Source organism: Dermacentor variabilis, chromosome 11 (assembly GCF_050947875.1).
Source record: "Dermacentor variabilis isolate Ectoservices chromosome 11, ASM5094787v1, whole genome shotgun sequence".
Lineage (NCBI taxonomy): Eukaryota > Metazoa > Arthropoda > Arachnida > Ixodida > Ixodidae > Dermacentor > Dermacentor variabilis.
The window spans coordinates 95,718,419-95,742,638 of NC_134578.1; the positions used below are offsets into that span (position 1 = coordinate 95,718,419).

Sequence of the window (24,220 nt, forward strand, 5' to 3'; positions counted from 1 at the left end):
CACTCAAGAAATTTAAAGGTTCGCGACATCGTAATAGTCCACATTACTAACACGGCCAAGTTATCCTGGCCACTGGTGTAGCCAGGCGGTGACCCACTTTCGCGTGCCTATTTAATTCGATTATAGGGAGGCAGTCTTCAAGAGGCCAGCGCAGAAGCTAAATCGCCTGGAACTAGATGTCACCACATTTGCGGCACAAGAGGCTGTCGGAGATAAGCGGACGATGAAGAAAAAGAGTGGCTCGTGAGCAGCTGCCTCCGCGGCTGGCGCTAAGAGGTGCGCGCATCTTTATCGTCGTCATGTTACCTTCGCTGTTCTTTCCACCGCCATTAAAGGCTTCGGTGGGTGTCTCGCGGGTCCGCCTTTTCTGGCGGCGCTACGTATAAGGGGTCGGCTCTCCGCGACCGTCACTGCCAGCTGGTACGTAAGCTTCACGGTGTCGTCGCCATTGGTCTTTCCTTCTTGCGTCTTTTCTAGCTTACCATGCAAATCTGTCCTCGCGTTGAAAGTGGAATTTGGAGTATCGTATTAAGATAATTCACTAATATGGCTTAAATTATGTTTTTCTACTATCTACTTCACGTCATGCCGTACACTCAGTGGCTTGCGTGCTCTGGTTCAGATGGGAGTGATTCGCAAAATTATTTTGTCCACGCTCGTGGCTTTTCGATTGCGATTACCAAGAAGTATAAAGAAGGCATTTCCGGCATTTTCTTCTCACTGAGGTGGCCTCTAGTGTATGACTGCTGTGTGAAATTATGAATGTGGGCTTAAGTTCACGGTGTCCTTTTTTGCCTAGTCGTGGTCTACGTGGCATCATTGCACGGAGTATCAGCAAAGGAGGCCAACGAGTGCAAGAGGGATTCATTCGAAGGCGATAGGAGGGACGATCGGAGTGTTGATGAAAAAGAATTCACCGACTATTACGATACTTTTTAATGCGAAATTTGAGCGCCGCTCTATACGTATTTTCATTTCTCGATATATTGGCTGGTGCGGACAATATGTCTGGTGGGGCACATTTCAAACGGAGCGAAGTGTGGCGCGACTGTCTCCAAATCAGTAGATGGCGAGAGGCAGCGCGTGCGTGCGATTCACAGCAGCCGCCGCAGGCAGACCTCCGCGCAGGCAGCGCTTTGTTTCCATATATGGTACCGGACGGCGCGCCACTGTGGCGCCATCTCGTAGCGCTCGTCGCCGCAGCGCCCGTCTTGCGCGGCACTATGCTTTTCTTTTCACGCTTTTCGCCTTACCCTCCTCCCCCGCTTTCAGCCGCATGGTTCCATTGCTCCATCCTTCCCTACTTTCCTCCTCGCGCTCTCTTCGCGGTCGCCGTCTTTCACGCCTCCGCTGCGCTCCGCGTTCGCTCTTTCATCCTTCGCTGTGCTCGTTTGCTCGGTTACGCCGAGGGACGCCGACGCTAAAGGCAGGAATGAGCCCGTAAGAGCTGTGCTCTAAAAAAGCTGGGAAGAGATGGGAACGATATTCTCGCAGACATGGATAGATAACATTGGGAGATAAAGCGGAGATGGGTAGAATGCTAGATTTCGATTTGACGCGCGTACATTGTTTATCCTTTTTTTTTTCAGATCGGTGTACATTTCACCTGCTAACCTTTGTTACAAATAAGTAACCGCTTGGCGCAAGGCGCGCGCCTGCATAATTCGGAAATGTCATTAATATTACCACCCATTCTGTAGCGAAAGAATTGCTTCTAATCAGATTGCGTGCGTGACGCGACTGCGCATTCCGGAACGTACGCGAGCATCAGCGATATTAAGCTGCACATTACGAGGAGTCGCATAGCCGACGCACTTGACCAGAAGAGCAGATGTTCGGCGACCGATGACTGTGCCCGTCGTTGTGCATTGAGTGCTGAACTATATTTTGGCCAAATAAATACTTACATTCTGGACTTGCAATTTTGGTACTGCCAGGTCTTTCACTGCCACAACCAAGGTATACAAGGTGTTTTTTTAGATGCACCAGTTTCTTAAAATTGAAAAATACCCGGTGTTTCTAGGAAAACTTTAAGTAATTTTAAATAATATGCGTTTGGAAGTAAAATTGTTGTTCTTGAGCGAAGCGATCAGGGGCCGTGGCGGGCGCTGTCAAACTGGTTGCAAGTGCTATTTAGGGCAATAATTAACAAGAATTTATTAATTAACCTATTGCTTATTCTAGGTAAGTGTTTGATTGTAATGAGGAAATTCTAGTGGATCACGAGTCCATCCGGTATCGACTGTTAGATTCGCGAAATTGTAATTGCGCGCAGAGCCACAGCGCTCGGAACCTCAGCTCTCCAGACGCGCCCAACGGGCTCCGCGTGCGTCAGCTGAGCGCCACAAAGCGCAAAGAAGTGTTTAGTGATCACAATGTAAGGTGTGATTTCGCAGACGTCCCTCTTCGCGGGCAGCAAGCTGACACCTGTGCGATGCCACTATATGCTGGCCCTGTACGCGGAGGGTTGGAACGTTTAGAAGTGTCCAGAATATGCGCCGCACCGTCGTATGTCGCGTGCGCGTATTATACAGGGTGCTTCAGCGAGCGCTTTCGAAAATTTTCGAAGGTTCCCTGTGGCAGATGGCAGAATTCCAGTTCATGAGCTGGTCTACTCGAAGCGGCCGATTCAAAGGCATAATCGACTTATTAACAAAAATTTATCAATTAACTTTCAAACTAATAACCTTATGGCCCACGTTGCAATTTGCCAATTCTAGCCGTGTAGTTCACAAGGCGGATCCACTTGGAACGAATTTTGAAAACGACGCCAATTTCGAGATATGAATTCCCAACCTTTGCGGAGAACTGCATTGGCGCTCCAGTTACTTTTGTGCGTGAATGCATGAAACGTCGTTCTTTTTTTTTTTTTTGTAGAACAATAAATGGAACGCCAATGCATCTCTCCGCCAAGTTCGGAAATTAATATCTCGAAACGGGTGTCATCCTGAGAATTCGTTCCAAGTGAATCGGCCTTGTGAACTACGCGGCTAGAATTTGCAAATTGCAATGTGGGCCATAAGGTAATTAGGTAGGATATTAATTAGCGAATGTTTGTTAATTAGTCAATTATGCATTTCAACTTTTTTTTTCAGGTAATGTCCTTCTCTTCGAGCTCATGAACTAGAATTGTGATATCTGCCATAGGCAGCCTTTAAAAAAAATTGGAAACTATTCGCTGAAACACCCGGTATATATTCGCGTCCGTGCATAGTTAGAACACCGTCCGACATGTTTAAGCGCAGCGCAAAAACCTTGCCATCGCTGTCAGTGCATCGGCCATCGGGTGACGCTGCCAAATTTTTTTTTTTCTGCCCACGAAGTGTACATTCGCACGAAGAAGTAAATGTTACGTTTAATTTAGTGAATTTAAGTTTTATGGTAATTAATCGTTTAGTAATTCATGTGCTCAACCATTCACAACTGTGGGGAAAGGGGGTAAGAAGGGCAAGCTCTCTAGACGCCATATACCGTGGACTTTGCGTCAAGTTCCCGCGCTTTCGTCAGATTTTATTTAGTTGTGTGCAGCGAAGACGAATCGGGCTTCGTGGGGATACAGCGGAGGAGTGTTCCAGTTTAGCATTGAAAACTTGATGCTTGTTCGGGCTCGCGTAGGTGCTGCGCTTTGGGAAATGAAATGTTGACTCTGTGAATGATGGCATGTATATACATAATTTCCCCCCTCTCCCTTCTTCAGCTTCTCCGGCAGCGGTGGCGCCAAGCTCAAGCCGTGCCTGGTGAGCAAGCTGGAAGACGAGGACGGAAGGCGGGACAGTGCAGCAGCTCGAATCAAGTGAGGAGCACGTGACACAATATATATATATATATATATATATATATATATATATATATATATATATATATATATATATATATAGCATTCGTTGAAGGAGTATATACTGACGTCGTAATAATGCTATTGGCATTCTTTGCGAAACTTAACCTGCTTTGCTGTATGTGTGCTTGTGTGTGTGTATGTGGTGTGGCTGTTTATAACTCGGTCCTTATTCGGGCAAGAACCGGATAACGCCCGATTTTCAGACCCCGATCACGATTTATGAAAATCGGGCGAAACCTGATCCCTCTGCGTAGCGCCTTTCCGAAAGGATATTAGATTCAGGTGTCTCAAAACTAATGGAACCCGCCGTGGTTGCTCAGTGGCTATAGTGTTAGGCTGCTGAGCACGAGGTCGCGGGATCGAATCCCGGCCACTGCGGCCGCATTTCGATGGGGGCGAAATACGAAAACACCCGTGTACTTAGATTTAGGTGCACGTTAAAGAGCCCCAGGTGGTCGAAATTTCCGGAGTCCTCCACTACGGCGTGCCTCATAATCAGAAAGTGGTTTTGGCACGTAAAACCCCATAATTTAATTTTAAATAATTAAAACTAATGGACGCGTCTCACTTCCTGTGAGCAAGGGGTTTAAGGTATATCAAAGTGTTAATACTATTAATGATGTGAATATTGTGTATGCCTCGCTTTCGCTTTAGTAACTGCTTTCTTCTTTAGTAGCTGCTTACACGAACACGATGTTGATGACGCATTACATCGAATTTCGCGCATGTCGCTTACGTGTAAACGTCGGTAACGCGCTAGGAAGCGAATTACGGCAGCACTTGCATTCTTGTGCGTTGCTAATGGTTGCTGTGACGTTGACAGAATGTTCACCCAACGACGTTACGTTCAAAGCAGGCTGGCTGATTTGTCTAGTTGGTATTCCATTAGCTTTGTTGAAAGAGCGTATATTGTGATCTAGTAAAACAGGACAGCGGACAAAGACGAAGGTCCCACATGTCTAGTGAGGTGACTGTTCGGGCATGTTGGTAGGACATGAATGCAGCTTTTTGCGCACGGGTCGGGACATGCGAGCGCAGACTTACAAGATTGTTTTATTTTGAAGCGAGTGACCGCATGTACAGCACAATCTGTGACACATCAAGTGTGCGCCGCCCGCAGAAAATGCCTGTCTCTGCTCAAGAATAGCTCCTCGCTGGAAAGGGCGATAGACGGTTTTGACACGCAGGTGTCACCACACCTGTCATTCAATTTCGCTTCGATGATTTCTCGGCTTAACTGATTACGATTTTTTGCTGATAATTGAACACGCACTATATACCGGTTTACACGTGACCGTGTTTTTTTTTTTATTTTTGAGTTACCACTGTAGAAATTGTACGCGTAATCAGGGCAGACGCCACAAATTGTCGCCGGACTTGTTCAGATCGTACCCGACGCTTGTCGATGACTTAGGCGTCGCTCGACTCGCGCTCGGTCTGCCGCCGCTTTTGTCGCTGCTCCGTCCTTCTCGTTCGGCCTCTCGATCGCGAGACGAACCCGGTACGTCCATAGGGCACGCAGAAGCCGTCGCAAATGCCACAGGAGCGCAAACCCAGGGCGCCTCTCTCCGCCGACTCTCCTTTACTCTCCTCTACCGCTACGCTTCGTTAAACGCCAGCTAAATTTTCCTCTGGGTAACGTTGCTTTCCCGAGCGCATGCCCGTATTTCTGCGCACGCGCAGAAGAGACGCCGCGAACGGGCACAACGAGCACCACAGCGTCCAAGCGCGAACGGAAATGGCGCGGACGCTACACTGGTATCGACGATGTGACGCGTCTCCGTTCTCTCTCCTGCACCCCCAGGCATCTTTCCTCCTCCGGCGCCCGCTTCCCTCACGGCGACAGACATAAATGTCGCCGATTTCACAGACTGGCCGTGTACGCTTGCGCGTAAAAAAAGAAAAATACATCGGGCACCTCGGTTTCCCTCCTTCACGTTTTTCTCGTTATTTTTAATGGACCCCACGTGCTCAGAATGAAGTCCATCAACTGCGGTCTCCCTCACAAACCGCTGCGCAGTTTGGAGACGTTAAACGGTAAAACTTCGTTTAAATCCGAGACCATTGATTAGGGAGAGAGCGGGGGGACAAAACGTCTTTATTGAAAAAAAGGACTAGGGGTCGGATACGGCGCCTAATGAGGGTCCTGACGCGGCTTAACCTAACGCACCTCGTTATAGTGTCCCATTTACGATAAGCGACGTCGTGGACGCGAAAGGTCCTCGCTGCAGGAAGGCACGCACGAAGTTTCGCGACCTTGGGACTAGAGAGCAACGCCCAGCTCGGAGCGATGCGGGCGACGGCTGCGAAGGAACGCGCCGCAGCAGGAGGATACAAGAAGGCGGCCCCGAAGCAACACAGCTGCGCCGCTCGCCGCAGATTGCGAGACGTGGAAACTTGAAGAAAGGAAAGCGAGGAAAGAAAGGGGAAAGCAAAAAAAACTAGTTGCGCAACTAGAACGGCGAGGGAAGAGCAGCAGCGAATGATGACGCGTGCGCGGGATGTCGCCACGCCCGTCTCGGCTGAGGGATCAGCTTTGTCCGTGTTTGTACTGCCGGTTTGTCTTTCGTCGCCTGGTCCTGTTGAAAATTCAGTGCGGGAGTAATTTTCAGCAGTTTTCTTTCTGCAATTTCTTTTTTCGTTGTGCGTGGCAGTTGGGGGTGTGTTCTTGCGAGGGTTAGAAGCGCGCATTCACTCACTCACTCATCACGCAAGCTCTCTCCTTCCTTCTATTTTGTATTTTCTCTTTTACGTTGTTTCTTGTATTAGCAGTAATCTTAACAGAAAAGAGATGCCGTACAGGGTGCCCCAACTATCATGCATCAACATGTAAAAATATGCAAATGCGACGTAGCTGGACAGAACTAATGTTATATGCCTAATTACGTAATTGGTGTAGATTGGACAGCATCATGAAACACTCCCGATACAGTTTTCTGCTGCTCAACATGCGCTGCATAAAAGTGTTTTTGCGAGCGTGAAACAAGCCCGGCAATACGCGTGAAATTACCGCGCGACTGGGCGCTCGTTCTCTCATTGACACATTTAATCTAACTATAATGTTTGAGAATTCGATTAATTTAGACTAATTATGTAATTAGGCGGAATCGGGGAAAAAATAACCTGAATATCTCCAAGCGACGGCAAACAGCATTATTCTGGTTCTGCCCAGCTGCGTGGCATTTGCGTGCTTTTAAATCTCGGTGCATGACAGTTCGAGCACCCTGTATCGCACCAACGCCACCTAGATAGCACAAGGCCTGCTTACTCCGATCGATGACGTCACGCTACCTGGCCCAAAATTTCCATTGACAAGGCTGGCGTGATGAAAGCGGCGACGTCAAAATCACTGTTGCCTACTCGGGAGCATCCCCATTAGATTCTAGGGCAGTCGGGCCAGGTAACATGACGTCATGGATCGAAGTGAAAGGCCTTGTGCTATCTAGGTGGTGTTGATCGCACCCATTAACTCTCTCTCTCTATCGGGCCCAAAGAAAACGATTAATTTGATCGGCAGTGTTCCGACACGTCGTTGTCAAACATTGTCGTTCGAATTCTCCCGCGAACGACACCGTGCACCGAATGGAATGACGGCTGCACATGAACTATTGATCGGATTTATCAATTTTCGGCTCATTGTGGAGGCTGGGAAAAAACAAAACTTCGCCTGGACGTATCGTCGACACTAGCCTCCATGTGCTCCTAGCACTTCCTCAATGTAATGAGGCAAGATTTGCGCTTTGGTCGGCCTGGGAAACATAATTTTTTGACGACAGACGCAGTGAATACAAAGAACCTCCTGTCGCGTTATCTGATTTTCTGATCCGACGTCTGCGCTGTTCTAACGATATGCCGTTAACGACATGCTCAGGAGTGCGTGTTGTCTTGATAATTTTGTTGGACTAATATCAAGAGCAGGTTAATTTTTTTTTTCACCGTTTTCACTCGCACGCCGTCGATTTGAGACCGACCTTCGGCAGAAGCTTCACTGGCAGTCTCATATGTTGTCTTTTGAGCAGCCCCCCCCCCCCCCCCTGTTGTAACTGCCATTGTTCACTACTGCACAGCGCTGTAGTGCATTGTAGATCACTGTATAGTGCTGTTCAAGTACTGTACACAAAGCACCCAAGTTCCAGGCGCATGACTAGCTCGAGCTTGCTCGCCCCCCCCCCCCCCAAAAAAAAAAAAAAGAAAGCTGATCCAGCACTATAATCACGTATGACGAGGCTACGGCACGATCCTCAACGTGGCAACCATATTGCTTCGGCAGCCTAAAGAAAGCTGTAAAAAAAGGTAACCAGGTGCTTGCTAGGATAAGTAGGAACAAATGTTCTCTGCACCATAGGTGCTTAGCCGTTTTCACATTTGCGAAATCACGGCTTTCCCGCAGAGCATGAGCATCACTATTGCTTGCTAATATTCATCCTTACTACCCTCTGCGTAATCTCTCTCTCTCTCTCTTCTTTTTGCGTCGTCGAACTTACGGTTGTTTGGGAACTAATCTTATTACTTTCATTCATGCTTCTTCAAATGCTAATGTGATGTTTCGCTTAAGAATTCGCAAAAACTCTGTCAGCAATTATTTTTGCTCTACTTCCATTCAAAACATGGTTGATCAGGTTAGATTTAATGTACTCGTGTATCTAGTTACACGTTGGATATAATTCGTCTTTAAATGATACGTTAGAACGTAAAATCACCGAAAATGAGCGCACAGTTGAAGCGGTAAGGAAAGGGGTGGCGGGTTTTTTTTTTTTTTCCTCACAAGTGCTTATATCAAGAGTGATAGAAAGAACCCTATGTATTTGTTCATTTTCGATGCTTGTGATGTAGCTTTCTGTTTCTTCACCTCTCAGTCGCGCTGCCTTTTTGTCCAAGCGTGAACCAGCTTCCCAAAGTTAGTTTTACTGCAGCCTAGATGAAGCCGCGTTATTTAATTAAAAGCCGGAACGAAAGGCTCGGTGTGCCGTCTTCTGCAACGGTGCTTCACTTCTGCATCGTCGCCTTTCTCTGCGCGTCTTTAGTTTACATCACCTTTTCATTGGTGTTTGTGCGGAAGCGTACCTGGTGCCAGTTTCATTCCCCCGATGTCTCAAGTACGCAGTAATAACAGGCTTTTGTGTGTGTGATTCGACGCTGCGCGTCGTCTGCTCTTATTTGCGAAAGGGTCGTCGCGGTTCAGTTTTTCCAAACCCTCCGGGTGAAAAACGGCGCTGAACTTTAATCAGCGCCTGCTTTTGCCGAGTGGTCTGCTTACCATGTTGGAAGCGCATACTTACGTCGCAATGAGGTTCGTCCGCTTTCGCGCGCGCGCATGTGTCTTCTGTTTACGCACACGTGCCGTGTTTGGCAGGCGCATTGCACGCATTCGCTGGGGCGAAGCAGAAGTGCGTCGTCTGTGTTTGCGTTTCGTCTGCTCGTGAAGCTGGGTGCGCGCGCGTGCCATTTCATTACGCGCGCGAGAAGGCTGCGCAGCTGTTTTGAATATACACACGCCTGCAGTTCCAACGACTGCGCTATACGCGAGCCGGCAGGAGAAAAATCCAACTCGGACATCTGCGTCGGCGCTACCGGCTGCGACGCACAAGGCATAAGTCGTGATGTTGACGCAAACACGAGTCAGTAATGATGAACGCAACTCGTTTTCTGCGCTGAAGTTACGCCAGCGCTTGTCGAGGTCCCATTTGAAAGAGCGCATTGGTAGGCAGCGCTTAGGTCCATGGGTACAGCTGGCGACAGTGAGGTGAGATCGGGGGGGGGGGGGTTAAAGGGCGAGATTATTCGTCATAGAACCGAAAATGGAGCAGTGTCACTGTTCGCTGACTACATAAAAAAAATAGAAATTTCTAGGAGTGCCCTTGGCAAGGTTTTATATACTTGGGCTGCTTTAATAGAACGTGGAGGTAAAATGAAATGTGTATGTATCGGGTGTTTCAGCGAACACTAATCTTTTTTTTATTATTTCCTATGGCAGGTAGCACGATTCTAGTCCATGAGCTGGTCTAATTGAAGAGGTGGGCGTGCACTAAAAGATTGGAAGGCATAATCGACTAAATAACGAAAATTCAATATTAAGCTTTTAACTAATTACGTTATGAAGAAGCAACGTTTTGTCAAGAAAGTAAGTGGGACGACAGTGCACTTATTACCGGAAGTTTGACGGTGCATATCTCGTAAATGGTATCATCCACACAATTCATTTTTGTAGATATGTCTTGCAGTGTCACCCGCTAGAAATTGTAAATTGCAATATGTGCCGTAAGGAAATTAGTTACAAACGTAATCGGTGTATTTTTGTTAATTAGTCGAATATGCATTTAAAATTTCTTTTCTGCAAGTAATGTCGGCCTCTTCGAGTAGACTAGCCCGTGGACTAGAATTGTGCTACCCGCTACAGGCATTGTTAAAATATTTTTGAAACAGCCTGCTGAAACACTCTGTGTACGTTAGAGACGTCGCCCCTGACAGGTAAATAACATGTTTCGCAGATACAGCCGCGTAGCGTTCGTAGTAACTACTGTAGAAATACTTCCCCACTGGGATCGACTACGCTAGCAGGTAGTGCGAGATTAGCATCAATTCGTGCTTTCATTTTCCTAAGGTCCTTTAAAGTACCACACGGTTTTACTGTAGAGAGTACATTCTTCGACCTTCGTTTGGTCGCCCACCAGTTCTGGCCCGTCTTCATTTTAGTCTCCTTTCAAGTTTCCTCTTTCCGAGGTGCTTCCTTAAACTTCATGTAGTTTCTTTTTGTCCACATAAATGGAGGAGGCTAAGAAGAACAGCCGCAGAAACGACTTAACAATTCGTTAATACCTTGTTTTAACAGACGGCATGACGTTATCAGTACAGAGGCGTTAGTAACAGTGCAGGATTCAGATCCGACGAAACAATATTACACGTAATACCGGAACAGTACACAACAATAGAGACTTTTAGCGTGTCCGCTATTCCGGCAAACCGGGGCGATTTGGGCGGATTGCCGGATGGTCGGGGGCGTAAACGCGAGCGGCCGGAGCGGTGCTGCCGCCTGGTGTTGTAGAGCTCAATCAGACAAACACAGAGCTAAAATTGCAGTAACCCACTTTATTCTGCTTCGCTGCTGGTGCAAATTTTCGGCAGCGGCGTAATTGTGTTCACAACAATTACGCCGCTGTCAAAAACTTACACCCCAGCTAAGAAGAATATAGTAATTGGCACTGTGTTCGGGTGGTTGAGCTTTGCACCACCAGCTGGCGCCACCAATCTGGCCGCTCACGTTTACGCCCCCCGACCATCCGGTAATCCGCCCAAACCGCCCCGGTTTGCCGGAATAGCGGACACGCCAAAGGTCTCTAATAAATTCGCGTAATACCGCGGACCAGATGCGTAAGATCAGGGGCAATCGGTGAGAAAACGAAATGCCCCAGTAATAGCAGAAAGCTTAGCAAACAGGAAGAAAAAGGTAGAAAAAATAAAGAAAGGAAATTCAACAAAGCCTGAAGTACTAAACAACCAACGATTTGGCGTCTCTAAGCGAAAGTCTACATAAGTCGTTTACACGACACACTGCACAAGTTTCTGTTGTTTTTTTCACTGTAACTACCGTATAAAAATGCGGATGATCTATTGTGTATATGTACTACAAGGCTACGTGTGCAATGCGCTCAGCACCTGGATATGCGTACTCTGTGCATGGAATTAATTAAGGGAGAATGAGACATCAACCCAATCGTAGCAATTGCTACAGAGGAAATCACAAGGGTTCCTCGAAAGAAAAGGTATAACGAATTATAACACCAAAAATAGGTGTGATGAATCAATACCAACTTGCCGACCAAGAAGTTCTTGAAAGAAAAGCCTCGCAGTTTAAGAAAAAAATGTGCTGGTCGACGTTGAATTGTACTCGACGTTGCAAAACCTTAATAAATCAAGTAGGCTAGGTGGCTATTTGTGTCCGCCTCGTTTCAAAGCGTACGCCAAAAACATGCCAATAAACATTTCTCATATTATTTTTCTGAGTGAGCATATTCGGCATTATCGTAAGGCCATGGCGCCAAGGAAAGCGAATAGCACTGTATATCTGGTTGGCGACGGAATTTAACAGCAACAGGACGCAGCGATTGCAAATTTCTCGCTGGGGCTCGTCTCGTAGAAGCAGCTAAGAATCATGTTCTGACACCCATGGGAGTCGACAGCGCGAATCTAACGTACGCGCGTGCAAACCCCACGGCGTCGAAAGGGACAGCTCGCACTACGGTATACCGCACCAGCCAACGCCAGCCGGATTGGGTTAAAGGGAAGCTGAAACGGTTTTCAATTTCCATGAATTGCTGGGATTGGGAAGAACAGACCTAATAATTCACGGTTCCGAAATTTTTTTCTTCGTTTTGTTAATATAAAGGGCGGAAATCGCTTTCTAAATCACCCCCGCGGACACGCCCCCATCGCTTCCCGGAGCGCCGGGTGAGGTGGTTGCCAGAGGAGAGAACCGGCGAGAGTGACGTCATTCGCGGGGACCGAACTGCCGGACCGGCGTGCTGGCATGTACTGGCATGCCTCTTTCCGTCCTGCGCTTTACTGAACGACGCTACGAGAGATCTGCCGCCGCCGCCGCTCACGTTTGTTTTCTTTTGCGGTTTTCGTAAACTGTTCTTTCCTTCGGTGCTGCGTGAGTGCCTACAGCCAAGGGCGCCCAACATGCCCTCGTTCTGTGCAGCATTCGGCTGCGCGAACACAGGCGGGCGAGACGATGTGGTGTTTCACAGATTCCCGAAGGACAAGAAGCTTGCAGCGCAGTGGGTCCGTGCGGTGAGGAGAGATAAGTTCGTGCCGACGAAATCAACTGTGCTGTGCACCGACCATTTCCGCGATAGCCGAATAGCCTTACGACAAATGCGGAAACGCGTTGTTGCTAGCGTTGCTACACTCCGTTTCATACATCAGGCGCAACGCTGTGGAGGCTTGAGATACTTCTTGCAGTGGCTGAGTTCGCACTTAAAAAAAGTCCGGTGTTTCTTGACCCGATTTTTGAGAAAATTTTCCATATATAAGCTCAGTCCTGAATGAAAAAAAAAAAGAATTTACCCATAGAAACAATCCGTGTACTTATACAGCTGCTAACATGTTCTTTTAAATCAATTTTCTTTTCGGCATATTTTAATTGCAGCCCGTCGCGGCAGCTTCACGTGCATGCTCGCGCGAGCAAACGCCGCTGGCACGCTGCGAAGCATAGACGGAAACGCGCGCAGTAATAAATTTTGGTGACCGGACTTCGTACGTAGCTTCCACAGCGTTGCACCTGAGGTATGAAATGGAGTATAGGCTTGCCTAGTGACATTCGACGTACGCTTGCAGTTATCGGGTTTACCACACGGTGGTGTCAAAACTGCCTAATATCTTTATGTCAACACTAGCATGGAGCACGCATACCGATTCTTGATCGAGTCACAATCGCAAAGTCGTCGAACTATAGTGTGAAATTGCACATATAATACCTCCGGCCATCTCTGGATGTGTATGATAAGCAACTTCCATGACTGTACCTCGCAGCACTGCATGTGCGCGCTTTGAAACGCGGCAGTTATGTTCGCGATCGTGTATCAACACTCAAAAAACCACGGGACTTTAGACAAGCAGCGGCAAGGTGCTTGACATCGCGGAATTGCACCCGTGTTTACAATCTAATGAGAAGTTAGTGCTTCGGCATTCTTCCAGCAGCATGTTCCCAGTGACACTTTAGCGCATTTTTCTCTCGTCATTGGAACGTGCAGCTATATGAAAAAAAAGAAACATACGTACCAGCTAAGATTTCCAACGCGCGAGAAGGTGCACACATCGCTCTCGCTGTTGGCACACTCTACATCGTCGTTGCCGCCGTTGCCGCCATCGTTTTCCGTATCGGCTGTCGGTTCGAACATGTACGGCGAAAATACAAGCTGCCCGAGACAGCGAGAACGTTCCATAATGCTTACAACTCAGCTATGAAGCCAGAACAGAAGAGCGTGCTACGCTCTGAAACGGCGGCGCCGACCGGCGACTGCCGCGAATGACGTCACAGCGGCCCCGACCAATCACGGGCAACAGCGGCGTTCGCCCGATGCCCTGAGGAGCTCGTGCGCGTTTTCATAAAAAAACAGCCGCTTGCGTTTGTTTCTGCCCTTTTTGAACCAGATATTCGTCTTCAGGGGACTCAAAACTGTAGAATGCCGCAGAGAACTCATTTTTTCGAAAAGTGTTTCAGCTTCCCTTTAAAGCCATCAACAAGTTAGCGGTAGAAATAAGTAATAACATTGATAAACCTGTGCTGCCGAAAAAAAAACATGAAACGATACAAGCTATAGGTAGAAATTGTTCAGTAGGCTCTCATAGTACGAAAAGTGCCGCATGCTTAGAATGAAGACTGTGTATGTGATTTGAGAAGTGATTTTTGTGATGTGATTACTATGAAACACCTTATCCATTCTGCTCACTCACCTTATTGAAGTTTATTCGTCACGTTTCTGCGCCCTGTCGCCTTGGCAGTTAGTTTGGCGACACTTGAGCAATTTGCGCAGGACTACGCTCACCTGAGCGCCCATCGCGCTGGTTGTGTAAACACGGCCGACGACGTCGAAGCGGGCGGACGGACACCCATACAAAACACGCGGCAGTGTAAGCCGGGAACTTTGCGCTCAGTAGTTCAAAATTCGTGATCAACTGGCGCAACAGTCGGTAATTGTAAATGACACTCTGCCGGCCACACTCGTCGGTATACCATCGTATACCCAGTAAAGCACAAATCACGTGACCTTCGCGCACAATTCGCTTGACGTGCCGCCTTACACGCAGGCTTACCATATTATCGCGCGGCCTAGGTTGCCTCGATTGGCTCCCGAGTGGCTTGGGCATCAAACCGGCGCTATCTCGCATGGTCGCTGTCTCTTGCACGTTGCAGGCTTGCGTGATGGTTCTCCGTCTCGGATTCAGCGCGAGTGTGTGTAGGCGGTGTAGGTGGTGTACGTTCGAATGACACGGTGTGTGTGCGAACTATACGTGTGTACGCTTCACGCCCGGTGACTCGCTGCACGCTTGGCCAGCAACTCTTTACTGACAGCCAAGTGCGGCTGCTGCATAAAGAGAAGGGTGGGTGACGGGCGCAACGCCTGCCTCTGCGGGTCTCGGCGGAGGCAGGCGGCAGTTTACGCGTCGGTGCTGCTTTCGTCGTCTGCAGGCGCGCAACAGCTGTCGGCCTCGTTAGGCTTAGGTGCCCGGTTGGCGTGAGAGGCAGGAAGTAGAGGGAGGTGGAGGGGGGGGGGGGGGTTGTCATGAGGCGTGCGGTGAAAAAAGAGCTCTTAACACCCTTTGTATCTTTCTTTTTTTTCTTTCCTGCTTGTCTTGGGGCGCTGTATTCTTTTCCATTTTACGTTCCTCTTGCGTGGGTGGCTGCAGCGCTTGTGTTGTTTTCTTTATGGGACGTGTTTAACATTCGTGTTTGTTCCCGTCCTCGATCGGCGCGCACTGGCATTTTACACTTAGCGCACGAGTTCGCTCCAGGCATGCTCCTCTCTTACGTCGCGCTAGTTTTCGCAAGTGTGCTTGGTTTGCCTTTGTTCCGTTTTGGGTTTTACTTATATCTTGTTGGCTATTTTCCTTGCTTTTTCATGCTCCGTTGATCGGCAAACGTTTTTTTCTTTTCTTTCGGCGCGCTCTTGTGTTGTGCCCTAAAATCTGCTTTATTTTTTGTTTCTCACTCTCTTTTGTAAGTGTGCCTTAAGTTTTCGCCTGAGCTTTCACTTCGCTCATTAGGCCACTTGTGATTCCTGAAGGCGCAACCGGTCTCCATGAGGACGTCGGTAAATGTATGTTGACATGCGTTATGCACAGTTCATCGTTCCAAGTATCATAGTTATACGATTGCTGGGTGCGACGCGATAACTGGTGCGAAACGAAAGTGGTGCGATGCGATGTTGGCGACCAACGCAACACATTGGTGTGTGTGTGTGTGTGTGTGTGTGTGTGTGTGTGTGTGTGTGTGTGTGTGTGTGTGTGTGTGTTTGTGTGTGTGTGTGTGTGTGTGTGTGTATATGTGTACTAAGAATTTAAGTTGTTGAGCAAACCTCCTCCCCGCCGCCCTCTCTCACTGTGGCTGCTGCGATCAAGGTCACCTAGATATCACAAGGCCTTTGCACTGAGCTTTATGACGTCCTGCATTTACATTGCCAAGCCCGGGGTGACGAAAGCGGTGACGTCGAAATCACCGCGGCTCAAACGGCAGCATTCTCATTGAATGGCATGACAGTCAGCTCTATAGTAGCATGCTGTCATAGAGTAGTGTGCTATCTAGGTGGCGTTGCTGCGGGAGGCTCCGGCCGCGGAAAATTAAAATGGCCTCGCCCTGGCTTTGAAAGGGACTGGCCACAGCTGTCCAGGTGTGGCAGTCTGGCCGCAAGTGTTCCCTGAAAACCTCTAAGTAATATTAATTTAGCATTTTTTTCTGAACTTAGGCATCATATACATAATTTGCACTTCACATTGAAAGATCAGTTTTTAGGCAAAATTATTATATATCGTTTTTTCTTCCTTTTTCAAGCAAATACAATACGTCATGCAAGCGTCGCACGAGCAATCTCCGTGAACCCGATGCGAAACGAAGTTCGTGGGCCGGACTAGAATTTGTGAACCGAAGTAAGACCTTTGCGAACGCTGCTGTTCCCTCGAACGGACTATACTCGTGAGCCGAACTGTTCGTAGAGCGAAGGTATACCGCTGTATCTAAGGGCCAGCGATCTGCGCACGGCCGCTCCATAGTGCCTGGCGCGGTGTACACTCTTCGCGCCGGCTTCGTGGCCGTTGACGCGTATCGCGTGCTTTGTCGACGCCAAGGAACCGCGTCGCCGTCTCTCCCCTTCTCCCCATCTCCGGCGGCTGTCTCCCCCTTGCGCGCGCGCGCGCGCGTTCGTGCGCGAGTCCGGCGAATATTGCGTTGTGTCGATCAGCGAGCCCGCGCGCGTCCCCGCGATATTTGGTGTGCGCGCAACCCTAGTACGCCAACAAGGATTTAGGCTTATATAGCTCGCCGTTCGCGCTGCCTGGATGCGATGGCCCGAGGGGTATTAAACGTTGCCCAAAGCTTGGCGATTGCGCCATCCTGTCCATCGGCGAGGCCCTGTCGGGGAGGCGCGCGCCTTGCCGGTAGACCTGTTGACATCGGCCGTAGACGTGTGCTACGAAAGTCACTATGGAGGGAACTCCAGTGCTTCGATTATTAAGCTACCTATCGTGGGAGTTATAGTGAGTGCACGGATTTGTCTGATCGAGCTTCGGGCTTGTGGCTTTAGACTTTTTTTTTTTTTATTACCTCGAGGTCGCGGGATCGAATCCCGGCCACGGCGGCCGCATTTCGATGGCGGCGAAATTTAACAACGCTCGTGTGCCCCGATTTAGGTGCACGTCAGTGAATCCCCGAGGATCAAAACTAATCCGGAGTTCCCTGTTACAATCAGGTCGTGCTTTTGCCACCTAAAACCCCATAATTTAGTTAATTTCGTTTTTTTAGATGTTCGTGTAGCTTTATTTAGTGCAGTTTGTCTGCCTTTATCGGAATATGTTTCTATGTTTCTAAGTGCAGGAGGCAATAAGACAGTGCAGGGGTTTAATTGCTGCCAATTGTTGCATATACAACGCAATCTATTCTTGAAAATTGTCATTTTGCAAAGCCACAGAGCCGTTTGAGCCAGAAGGACGACGTCTACGCAAATGCATATACTCTGCCCATCATTCCTAATCTAGCTGAGCAGCAATACTTGGAGCTACCGTGGACACTAGCACCATAGCTCCCCGTAGTAAGCTTGGTAGGACGCATTCTGGACGCATTCATTCAGGTCATAATTAGATTGGCACGTTCCGCCCGAAACTACACATGCGTACTTCAGTAGGGGAAGGCGCACAGCAAAGTAAATTTAACAAATGCAACAGGGGAATCTAAGTCGTGCTATTTACGACAAACAATACCAAGAGCGCGAGTGGTACGTTGTCTCGCATATTTAGCGTGTGAAGAGAAGGCTAAGCGTACAGACCAACAGCTTTCATTTCATCGACCATAGGCAAGGAAGCATCCCGAAGGGTGTATGAAAATTGCACATGGTGCGTTTTCCGCGCATAACTAAATACCATAGCTTTAGAAGCATTTCAGAGTATACCTTTATTGTTTCTGCGCCAGTTTGAAAAATTTGGAGGATGCTTAAGCTTAGCCTTTGATAGTGGAACGCAATAGCATTCAAAGATCCCGGAGTGCTTCTCACGCTGCCCGGCAACTGTAGCTTATACATGACCCTAATGTTTACCGGGAAGCGCTGGCAGTGACATCTGTGTGCACGAAGGCGAACTTTTTGGTAGGAACGCCGGCCTCTTGCGTGGGCCACTTTGTGTTGTGTAGCACTTTTGATATTTGTCTGAGAAGATTTAACATAAAAGGCGTGCACTGTCAGTGTCTTGTTTCATGGCATTTGTTTGTGGGCTGCCATTCTCAAAATTCCGAGCAATAGCTTGGTAAAGGACGTAAGGCAAGGCATGAGCAACTTTGATAGAAGGAAAACTTCAGTGCCCTATAGAATATGCGTAGTTGTATGGATGATTTTTCTCGGCCGTGGACGCCTACGCTGACACTGGATTTCCTGCAACACTGGTCCCTCAACGCTTTCGCATAAAAATGTCAAAAGTGTGTTTTTGGAAGTCAATGTAGTCGTGAACACTGTTGACAGTCTGAAATACCTTCAGGCCGTCAGCATATAGAAGGAAAGAAGAGCGTCACGTAATGCTGACGAAATAACAGTTCTGAAACAGCCCGCCATGTGTCCGTCTTTGTCCTTGTGTGCATCGTCACTTCATGAACAGCGTAATTTCTGAGCCAATGAATAATTTTGAGCTCGCGCAGCTTCTAATCATCCTGCGAGATGTGACTATAGCTTGTGACGACGTTTGACAGGTAATTGGCCAGCATAGGACCACTAGGATTTGAGAATGAAGCGACACATAAGCCGTCACTCGTTGCGTGATTATCGGACGTCGTTAATCAGAAGGCGACGGCAATTCCTTCGCTACGCAGAAATTTCGATACGGCGCCCTTAATTTTTTTTCAAATGCGCAATTCTTTTCGTCGTTTCCGATCAAACGAGTTTTAGAGATTGTTGCAGGGGCAGCTTATTTGATTGCCTAGGTAGGACGTGGGGGACGCTTTGCGTCGGAATTAGTGATGGCGTAAGTAAAAGTTCGGCCGCTATTTTTATGTCGGTGCGCGGCACTTTCATTTCCTGCACATGCCAAATTTTCCTGCGTTTCTCAAGCTGCGCACATTCCGGGCAAACCCGCTGTGGTGGCTAAGTGGCTTTGGTGTTGCGCTGCCGAGCACGAGGGCGCGGGATCGAATCCCGGCCAGATCTAGCGGCCGCATTTCGACAGGGCCGAAATGCAAAGGCACCTGTGTACCGTGCATTGGGTGCACATTAAAGAGCCCCATGTGGCCAAAATTAATCTGGGGCACCCCATTAGGGCGTGCCTCATCATATCGTGGTTTTGGCACCTAAAGCGTCCCCCCCCCCCAGAATTTATTTTTTATTGTGATAGCGCTTACATGGTATAGTCTAGGTGAATCGTCGGCGTTGGGGTCGCCGTGATGTTCAAGTGCGATAACATCGCGGACGCGCTCCGTACGCTGTAGGTGCGAGGGAAAGCTTGCGAGACTGAGCCGAGACAGATGGTGCCTTGATGCGGCGGCGTCTTCTCGCGTGCGCGCAAGGGAGGAAGGCGAGGAGGTTGCGCGCCGTCTTCTCACGCACGTAAGGGGAGAGTGGGGAGATGCGCGTGATCGAGGGGGGGAGGGGGCAATCTCCTTTTACGTTGGCTGCGGCGGTGAGCGTAGTGTCCCTACATATGTCCCTGTATCTCCCGCAGTGAGAATATACTAGGTGAGCGTGGTCGCGCGCGCTTTCTCTTTAGGCGTGAAAGGTAAGCGGCCCCACATAAGCGATCGCTTTGCGTGCGCTGTGTTCTCGTGCGCCCAGTTGGCATTGAAGCGAGAGGGAGCACGGAGACTTCACTCGCCGCAGCTGCCGCTGTTCATCACGCCAGCGTTTTGATAGCGCATGTCCGCGATCATTGAGTGAGACGTGTTCGTGTTTGCCTTTCGCGCGTGACAACGTGCTTATTTAGTTAGCAAACCTTTACAGCAGTTGATGCAGCTGATGGAGTACTACTTTAGATAGATGCCTTATAATTGTCTATCGCAATCAGTGCTTCGCTTTTCGGCGAAACTGCGACTTTTCATTTATAATTTCGGACAAGCTTGTATAATACACCTCGCATGAACGCGAAACAAAAATTGTGTGCACTTTGCAGCTGTATTTTCCAGCGTGACTTATATCGATTTGCCCGTGACACATTTTCGCATTAACACCGGCAATCTCGATCGCACGCGTTATCGATTGCTCACAGGAGTTCTACCGGCGCTGCGTAGCCGTTATTGCGTCATCAAAAGTGTCACGCGGGATTGCTCTGCAAGCGCACATCATCCAACACGTGTCACCGCCTTTATACCATCCTGCGGTGAATGAACCGTCGCAAGTTTCACGAGTAATGTGACTTGCTACGGAAAGCAAAGTGCCATTCGCCGGATATATTTTTTCGTGCAGCTTAGATAAAGCTTCTTTCTCAGAAGCGTTTGCTGCCAGCTCTACAGGGAAGCGTATGCTGTTTCCTCGTTGTTTTATCATCCAAGCATATCCCTCCTTCTCCGTGGTCGGCTAATGAAACAGCACACACGCTGGAATAGTTTGAATACAGCGGGCAGTGCTGGGGTTGTAATAAGTATAGATTATTTTCTATAGATCATTATTTTCTTATCAGCCATCGCAACGAGCGGCCGATACCGGCGATAATGCAGCCCTGGTGAAGACAAAAATAACGCAATGAAATGGATCGCTATATAATTCGTCTCCCAGTAAACCATTATCTAAACCTTTTCTTTGTTTGATACCACTTTATCGTTGTTTGCAAGTTTGAGGCACCTAGTGCGCTATGCCAAGTATTCGAACTGCCGTTCTGGCTTCGACGTGCTCTTATCAGCAGCGAGGTGTGACGTGACGTCGCTTTCGACCCGAAAGCGACAGCAGCGCTGTTCCGGCTCCGGCGATGGAGCGCGCGCCCGTTGTTTTATGCGTAGAAGCGCACGTAGGTCGCCGGAGCGGCCGTGGACGTTGTATGAGCGAACTTTGGCTTCGTTCTAAGCATCGCGAACTCCGTCTGATAAGGCCTTCGTCATTGATAAAACGTCTTCGTTGATTGTGAAACGCGAAACCCTGGCTTCAAACGTACTTAAGAGGCGCATCGTGCTAGACGACGATTCGTTGTCGTGCATCCTTTTCTTCTTTTTGCGGTATTTCTTTCTTCGTCGGAGATAACGAAAGATCTAGGTCGTCCGTTATCATCGGACTCCTTGTTAATAAGGAAGATAATGGAAGGTTAGGCAATTCAACCTAGTGAAATAGTTGATGGACAGTGGAAAAAAAAAACATACGAGTAGCATGAACAACGCCCATCAAGTGGGTGCTGGTCACGTAAAGCCCTCTGTTACTCCTTTTAAAAGTTATTTGCAACATTTATCTGCTACAATTCCGTTAACATATAAATGCAACAGTGCATTTATTTGTGGGCTGAAAGGAACACTAACGTACTCACCACGCATACGCTCTTGTGTTCAGGTCTCGACGCGGCCAGCTGCTGTCCAGTAGCCAATCGGCCAGCGTGGGCCACGGGTGCAGCTCTTCGGGCAGCGGTTCCAGCTCGACCGAGAGCAGCAGCGTGCCCTGCCTCGGGGCCTCGACCTCAGGCGGCGTGATGGCGACAAGCGGCCACGGCGACTGCCTGCCGGCGGCCACTGCCTCTATGTCGGCACTCTCACTGGCCACAGGCTCAGACGAGCGTGTCACCCTCATCGTGGACAACACGCGGTTCGTCGTCGACCCCGCACTGTTCGCGCTGCAGCCAGACACCATGCTTGGACGGTGAGCTTGGTAGTGATGGTTTTTAATCGGCATCCCCTTCGAAACAAGGTGGAGTGACAAGTAGTCAACTGGAGTGTTTGAGCTGTTCAAATTTGGCTACACGTATTGCGGTCTGGTACTTTGCCATCTCTCCTTGATCTTTTCTCGCTTCATTAAGTCCTCCATCTCTATATTGCACAGTTACCGAGCGCTGCTTGTAACTACCCTAGCTCTATCGGTCTCTTCCCTGCTTTTTTGCCACTAGTACTCTAAACACCTGTTGCTTATTTTGACTGTGGACCAGTTAACACTCTTCAGCTTCGAATCCTACTGCCTCTGCAAAGTAGATCTCTCTGTGACGTCGCCTGGCTCTCTCTGTCACAGATATCAAAGAGCTTGGCTTATGGAGTTGTTCCGATGGTCATTCCTAGGCCAGCTCCACTGGAAAATGTAAATTTAAGAAAAGGGAAAGAAATGCAGATGCATTCTCATAGTTCTGTACATCTTTTATGTAGAATATAAGGAGTCGTCATTTCTTTTGTGCAAGTAGCATAGAAATCATTAGAAATCTGAGAATGCTTGTGGGGAACATTTGAATACCTGATCCTAAAGCAGGTTAACTAAAATTCAAATCTGTGAGGCCCAAAATAAAGTGCCGTGTTTTTGATAGGCGCCAGTCAGTTATAAAAAGTGTGAGGGATTTGTGAGGAACTTTTGGGGGCATGGAGTGCATAGCTGTAAACTCCTTAGTTCCTGTGCCCCCACCCTCATTTATTCTATCCATGCCTCTAATCACCACGGGATTAGTCACCCTCGGATAGCTGCGCAAACAAACTCTAGACTCGTGATGCTGGAGTTTCGTGAATGAGATGCAAATTGATAACCTTAAATGAGTTGGAAAATAGACGCCATTGGGGAGCTTTCACCAGGAAAGAAAAAGTTTGTTGCCCCTGAAAAGTGAAGCATTGATTGCATCACCAAAGTATAAACAACACGAAGCAAAGTTTCATTGGTCGGATAAATGGCAGTAAACATTTACTTACTAAATATGTTACCAGGCATGGTTCCACGCGTGCGTAGACAACATGAGTACATCTCACTCGATGACCGTGGCACTCGCTCTGACAACACTGGCACGATGAAGATCCTCAGCAGCAGTGAGCGAATTTCCCTTTGGGCTGCTTCTTCACCCAAGTAGGCTTGGGTGAACAGAGCACACACAAAGCCATTAGCCCTTGGCAAGCATAGCCTTTCTGTCCCCAACAAATTACCTCCAAGGTAGGGCATGCCCAGTCATGCTCAGCTGTTCTATTTGTAGCCGCCCATGTACTAGAGGAAACGCCTGCTTCTTCTTACCTCCCCCCCCCCTCATCAAGCGTGCGCTCGCCTCCTTTAAGCACAAGAGAAGACTGTACCCACCTGCCCTACTCTACTCCCTGCGCATGCAAGGCGCCACCACACAAAGCTGCCTTCCTTTTTGGCTCTAGCTCCTACAGCACATGGTGCACAGCTGTGATCTTATTGCACTTTGGCTTTATGCGGAATATTGTGGTGATGACAGGAATTCTACTGGAGTGTCCATAGAATTGCTGTTGCAGTAGGAGGGAAAGCAGAAAAATGGGGAACATGTAAATGGAAAGATGTAATAAAAATAGTGGTGGTGGTAGCAGTTGTAAAATCCATTGATGTGATAGATAATCAATAAGGTTAACAAGATGCAGATTCCAACAAGTGTGCCTTAAGCCATGTTGCTTAATAAGCATAGCGTAGCTTTTAAGTCTTGTAGTCGCACCGCTGAGTGACACGAGCTTAAAAAATATCAGCTAGTGAGTTATTAGAACTTACATTTTAGTGAAATTTGTTACATTTGAGCGAGAAAGTTAAATTCTAGTGACTGTTTTAAGCAGAATTTTGAGTTATGTTCTAAATTTTATTAAAAGAATTTCCGAAAATTTGAAAGTTCAAAAATGTAGAAGCATGAAGTTTCAAATTTCTAGCTCAGCATCAAGAACAGATATCGCGGTTCTGTAATTGGTATCTATTAGATCATTCAAGGCAGACAAATTTGATGCGTCAGTTTGTCTTACGTGAATTTATTATGTTGTGTACAAGGGTTCTGCAAAAGCTATTTCCATATTACTAAATTTTTTGACATTCATATGTAACATATCAGTTTTGTCTGCTTTAGATGTATTATTACATGCAATTAACACAATTGTTATATCATTTTTCATTGCTGAGTTAGAGTTGTAAACTTTATAGTTTCATGAAAATTTGTGATATTCGCCGATAAAATCGGTGACCTAAATAAAAAATTTGAAGCCAACAGTCTCTAGCTTTTAAGCTTTTGTTTTAAATGCAACAAACGTCGTCAAATTTGGTGCAG

General features: G+C 48.0%; 1 protein-coding gene across 3 annotated transcripts in view; it reads left to right on the top strand.

Moving 5' to 3' along the window:
• mri (BTB/POZ domain-containing protein mrityu) overlaps nt 1–24,220 on the top strand; it is a 214,235-nt gene that overhangs the window by 176,760 nt on the left and 13,255 nt on the right. The window contains exons 3-4 of one of the 3 annotated variants that reach the window (XM_075674588.1): nt 3,698–3,793; nt 21,553–21,855. In XM_075674588.1, coding sequence (XP_075530703.1) covers nt 3,698–3,793; nt 21,553–21,855 — 399 coding nt within the window. Of the gene's footprint in view, nt 1–3,697; nt 3,794–9,423; nt 9,582–21,552; nt 21,856–24,220 lie in introns of those variants that run through there. The other 2 variants (XM_075674589.1, XM_075674590.1) reach the window with 2 other exon arrangements.